Source organism: Scomber japonicus, chromosome 11 (genome assembly GCF_027409825.1).
Source record: "Scomber japonicus isolate fScoJap1 chromosome 11, fScoJap1.pri, whole genome shotgun sequence".
NCBI lineage: Eukaryota > Metazoa > Chordata > Actinopteri > Scombriformes > Scombridae > Scomber > Scomber japonicus.
In genome coordinates, this window is record NC_070588.1 from 1,825,136 (window position 1) to 1,830,135 (window position 5,000).

At 46.8% G+C, this 5,000-nt stretch overlaps 1 protein-coding gene across 2 annotated transcripts in view; it reads right to left on the minus strand.

The window, feature by feature from the left end:
- slc37a1 (solute carrier family 37 member 1) overlaps positions 1-4,565 on the minus strand; it is a 33,824-nt gene extending 29,259 nt beyond the window's left edge. For both annotated transcript variants that reach the window (XR_008321951.1, XM_053328881.1), the window contains exon 1: positions 4,397-4,565. Coding sequence is in view for 1 of the 2 variants with exons in the window: in XM_053328881.1 (XP_053184856.1) it covers positions 4,397-4,452 (56 nt within the window). In the remaining variant the exon portion in view is untranslated. The remainder of the gene's footprint in view (positions 1-4,396) is intronic.
- Positions 4,566-5,000: the final 435 nt, after the last annotated feature.

Below are 5,000 nucleotides of genomic sequence, written 5' to 3' on the forward strand. Positions count from 1 at the left end.
CTCTATACTACTAGTACTGTTACTACTACTACTACATAAAGTACTACTACTACTACATAAAGTACTACTACTACTACATAAAGTACTACTACTACTACATAAAGTACTACTACTACTACATAAAGTACTACTACACTGAATGACAGATCTTATATTTTCTTTTCTTCTTCTCTCTGTCAGGCTGCAGGACCTCTCTCTCTCTCCCTCTCTCTCTCTCCCTCTCTCCCTCTCTCTCTCTCTCTCTCTCTCTCTAAAATGTAAAGATTGATGGTGCGTTGACCCGAGGTCAAAAAACACCTTGCACACACAGATTTGTTTTCTACCATGTGACCCCAGTGTGTTTATTACAGTTATAATATGACCTATGTTACTCAACTACTGTCGGTTCTCTCCCCTCACCGGTCCGCGGGCCAGAGGTTCAAACCACGGGCGCTGCCCTCTGCTTTTACACATATGAGCTGTGAGTTATTATACTGTTCAATATATTCTATTATTCAATAAATGTGGTCAAACTCAAAGCGATATTAGCTCTGAAATAATAACTGAAACTTACTGCGACTGTGTGTCATGATCCTGAAAGTCCAGCAGATGGCGCACTAACCCTCACCTCAAGCCCCAAAGAACTACTCAGTATATCACATGATGTCTGACTGTCTCCATGAGGTCTAGTTTAAATTTAAATGAGTTAAAATGTGAAAATAAACGTATGAATAACTTCACACATTCTTTTTTTGTGGACCCAGCATCAAATTTCTGCTTTTAATCCATTTAGAGAGAATATATTAGAGGATTATGGTAAAAATGTCTAAGTGGTGTAACCATAAAAACTTTGTACCAAATAATTGAACGTTGCTTAAAAACAGTAAATAGTCAATAAAACACCTTCCTTCCTTCCTTCCTTCCTTCCTTCCTTCCTTCCTTCCTTCCTTCCTTCCTACCTAACACCATATCAACTAGTTTGGCATGATCTTACATCCATCCTTCCTTCCTTCCTTCCTTCCTTCCTTCCTTCCTTCCTTCCTACCTAACACCATATCAACTAGTTTGGCATGATCTTACATCCATCCTTCCTTCCTTCCTTCCTTCCTACCTAACACCATATCAACTAGTTTGGCATGATCTTACATCCATCCTTCCTTCCTTCCTTCCTTCCTTCCTTCCTTCCTTCCTACCTAACAGCATATCAACTAGTGTGGCATGATCTTACATTATAACTTTTATATTAAATAAAGCTAATGGAATACTATTGTTCTAAATATTACATTTCATCTGGTTACCATGGAGACCAGGAAACATTTACATGTTTTAAATGAAGTCATTATTAGTATAAGTCCACTTAAACACACTGTAGCTGATCACATATTTAATATCTATCATTCTTTTGTGGTTACACCATTTGACATTTTCAGGAGCATTCAGTCTGACTTTTGGTAAAAAATGGTGCAAATGTCATTTAAATGATATAAAACCAACAAAAATACTAAATGTGATGAGATCAAATTAGGCTAAACTGAACTAAAATGACTGTAAAAACAATAGACTTCATGGTGCATTCAGGTGCACCTCGTAAACTAAAACATCTGTAAGGAAACGGCCACAAAAGTTGTTTAAAATTTCTGATTCAGGTCTACATAGAAGTGTCTGATTATTCTCTGATACTCTTAAAAATATCAAATATGGAGATATGGGTTATTTTTTTATACACTATATTTGAACCTTTATCTCCGCTAATAAGAAGACAGAGACAGTAAAGCAGGAGAAGCTGAACATCTAATTCCTACAAAGACTAGGACCCACTTTCCTTCCTTCCTGCCTTCCTTCTTCCCTCTCTCCCTCCCTCCCTCCCTCCCTCCTACCTTCCTTCTTTCCTCCCTCCCTCCTACCTTCCTACCTTCCTTCTTCCCTCCTACCTTCCTTCTTTCCTTCCTCCCTCCTACCTTCCTTCTTTCCTCCCTCCATCCTACCTTCCTTCTTTCCTTCCTCCCTCCTACCTTCCTTCTTTCCTTCCTCCCTCCTACTTTCCAGCTTTCCTTCCTCCTTCCTCCCTCCTACCTTCCTTCTTTCCTTCCTTCCTTCCTCCCTTCTTTCCTTCCTCCCTCCTACCTTCCTTCTTTCCTTCCTCCCTCCTACCTTCCTTCTTTCCTTCCTCCATCGTACCTTCCTTCTTTCCTTCCTTCCTCCCTCCCTCCTTCCTCCCTCCCTCCTACTTTCCTTCTTTCCTCCATCCCTCCTCGCTTCCCTCCCTCCTTTCCTTCCTTCCTTCTTTCTTCCCTCCCTCCTTCCTTCTTTCCTTCCTCCATCCTACCTTCCTTCTTTCCTCCTTCCCTCCTACCGTCCTTCTTTCCTCCTTCCCTCCTACCTTCCTTCTTCCCTCTCTCCCTCCCTCCCTCCCTTCTTTCCTTCATCCCTCCTACCTTCCTTCTTTCTTTCCTTCCTACCTTCCTCCTTTCCTTCCTTCCTTCCTTCTTTCTTCTCTCCCTCCTTTCCCCCCTCCCTCCTTCCTTTCCTTCTTTCCTCTCTCCCTCCTAAGAAGACAGAGACAGTAAAGCAGGAGAAGCTGAACATCTAATTCCTACAAAGACTGCTAATATTTTAAACTGCGATCACGCGGATGCAGGAACTCCTTCTCTACTCCACCTCTCCACCTCTCCACCTCTCTACTCCACCTCTCCACCTCTCTACTCCACCTCTCCACCTCTCCACCTCTCACCTCTCACCTCTCACGCGCTGACGGGTGAAGCCGGATGACGCACGCGGAGGAACATCAGATTATTGACTGATGACGCTGAACAAACACAGTCAGAGCAAACATGCAGCTTCAGGAAGTTCCTGGTAGGACCTGATAGGACCCACCTTCCTTCCTTCCTCCCTCCTACCTTCCTTCCTTCCTCCCTCCTCCCTTCCTGCTTTCCTTCCTCCCTCCTACCTTCCTTCTTTCCTTCCTCCTTCCTTCCTGTTTTCCTTCCTCCCTCCTACCTTCCTTCTTTCCTTCCTCCTTCCTGCCTCCTACCTTCCTTCTTTCCTTCTTCCCTCCTACCTTCCTTCTTTCGTTCCTCCTTCCTTCCTCCCTCCTACCTTCCTTCTTTCGTTCCTCCTTCCTGCCTCCTACTTTCCTTCTTTCCTTACTCCTTCCTGCCTCCTACCTTCCTTCCTCCCTCCTACCTTCCTTCTTTCCTTCCTCCCTCCTACCTTCCTTCTTTCCTCCCTCCCTCCTACTTTCCTGCTTTCCTTCCTCCCTCCTACCTTCCTTCTTTCCTTCCTCCCTCCTACTTTCCAGCTTTCCTTCCTCCTTCCTCCCTCCTACCTTCCTTCTTTCCTTCCTCCTTCCCTCTCTCCCTCCCTGCCTCCTACCTTCCTTCTTTCCTTCCTCTCTCCTACCTTCCTTCTTTCCTACCTTCCTGCTACCTTCCTGCTTTCCTTCCTCCCTCCTACCTTCCTGCTTTCCTCCCTCCTACCTTCCTTCTTTCCTCCCTCCCTCCTACCTACCTTCTTTCCTACCTTCCTGCTTTCCTTCCTCCCTCCTACCTTCCTGCTTTCCTACCTTCCTGCTACCTTCCTGCTTTCCTTCTTCCCTCCTACCTTCCTCATTTCCTTCCTTCCTTCTTCCCTCCCTCCCTCCTTTCCTTCCCTCCTTTCCTTCCTTCTTCCCTCCCTCCCTCCTACCTTCCTGCTTTCCTTCCTCCCTCCTGCCTTCCTTCCTTCTTTCCTCCATCCCTCCCATCCCTCCCTCCTCCCTCTTTCCTTCCTTCCTTCCTTCTCTCCTCCCTCCCTCCTTTCCTTCTTTCCTCTCTCCCTCCTACCTTCCTTCTTTCCTCCATCCCTCCCTCCCTCCCTCCTCCCTCCTTTCCTTCCTTCCTTCTTCCTCCCTTCCTTCCTCCTACCTTCCCTCCCTCCTCCCTCTTTCCTTCCTTCCTTCCTTTCCTTCTTTCCTCTCTCCCTCCTACCTTCCTTCTTTCCTCCATCCCTCCTTCCTTCCCTCCCTCCCTCCTTTCCTCTCTCCCTCGTACCTTCCTTCTTTCCTCCTTTCCTCTCTCCCTCGTACCTTCCTTCTTTTCTCCATCCCTCCTTCCTCCCTTCCCTCCCTCCTTTCTTTCCTTCCTCCTTTCCTCTCTCCCTCCTACCTTCCTTCTTTCCTCCATCCCTCCTTCCTTCCCTCCCTCCTTTCCTCTCTCCCTCCTACCTTCCTTCTTTCCTTCCTCCTTCCTGCCTTCCTTCTTCCCTCCCTCCCTCCCTCCCTCCCTCCTACCTTCCTTCTTCCCTCTCTCCCTCCCTCCTTCCTACCTTCCTTCCTTCCGTCCTTCCTCTATCCCTCCTTCCTTCCCTCCCTTCCCTCCCTTCCCTCCCTCCCTCCTCCCTCCTTTCCTCCCTTCCTTCCTCGACCCGACCAGAGACTCACCATTGGTCTCTGTCAAACGCCACCAGCAGGCGGATCCCAGGAGGAACCGGCGCCATCTTCAGGCTGCTGCCGGTACTGACGGGCGGCTGACGCTGAGGTTGAGCTCACCGGGAACACGCAGACACGCCGGCGCTGCCTCGGCTCATCTCCGTCTCACAGGAAGCTGCTGCTGGAGACATGGCTGACACACACACGCACACACACGCACACACACGCACACACACGCACACACACGCACACACACACACACACAGTAAGTCAGCAGTCTGAATAAAAGAGAGAGAGAGAGTACTTTACTGTAGTACAGTTAGAGGTACTAGTACTTTACTGTAGTACAGTTAGAGGTACTAGTACTTTACTGTAGTACAGTTTGAAGTACTAGTACATTACTGTAGTACAGTTTGAGGTACTAGTACTTTACTGTAGTACTGTTTGAGGTACTAGTACTTTACTGTAGTACTGTTTGAGGTACTAGTACTTTACTGTAGTACAGTTTGAGGTACTTGTACTTTACTGTAGTACTGTTTGAGGTACTAGTACTTTACTGTAGTACAGTTTGAGGTACTAGTACTTTACTGTAGTACAGTTAAAGGTACTAGTACTT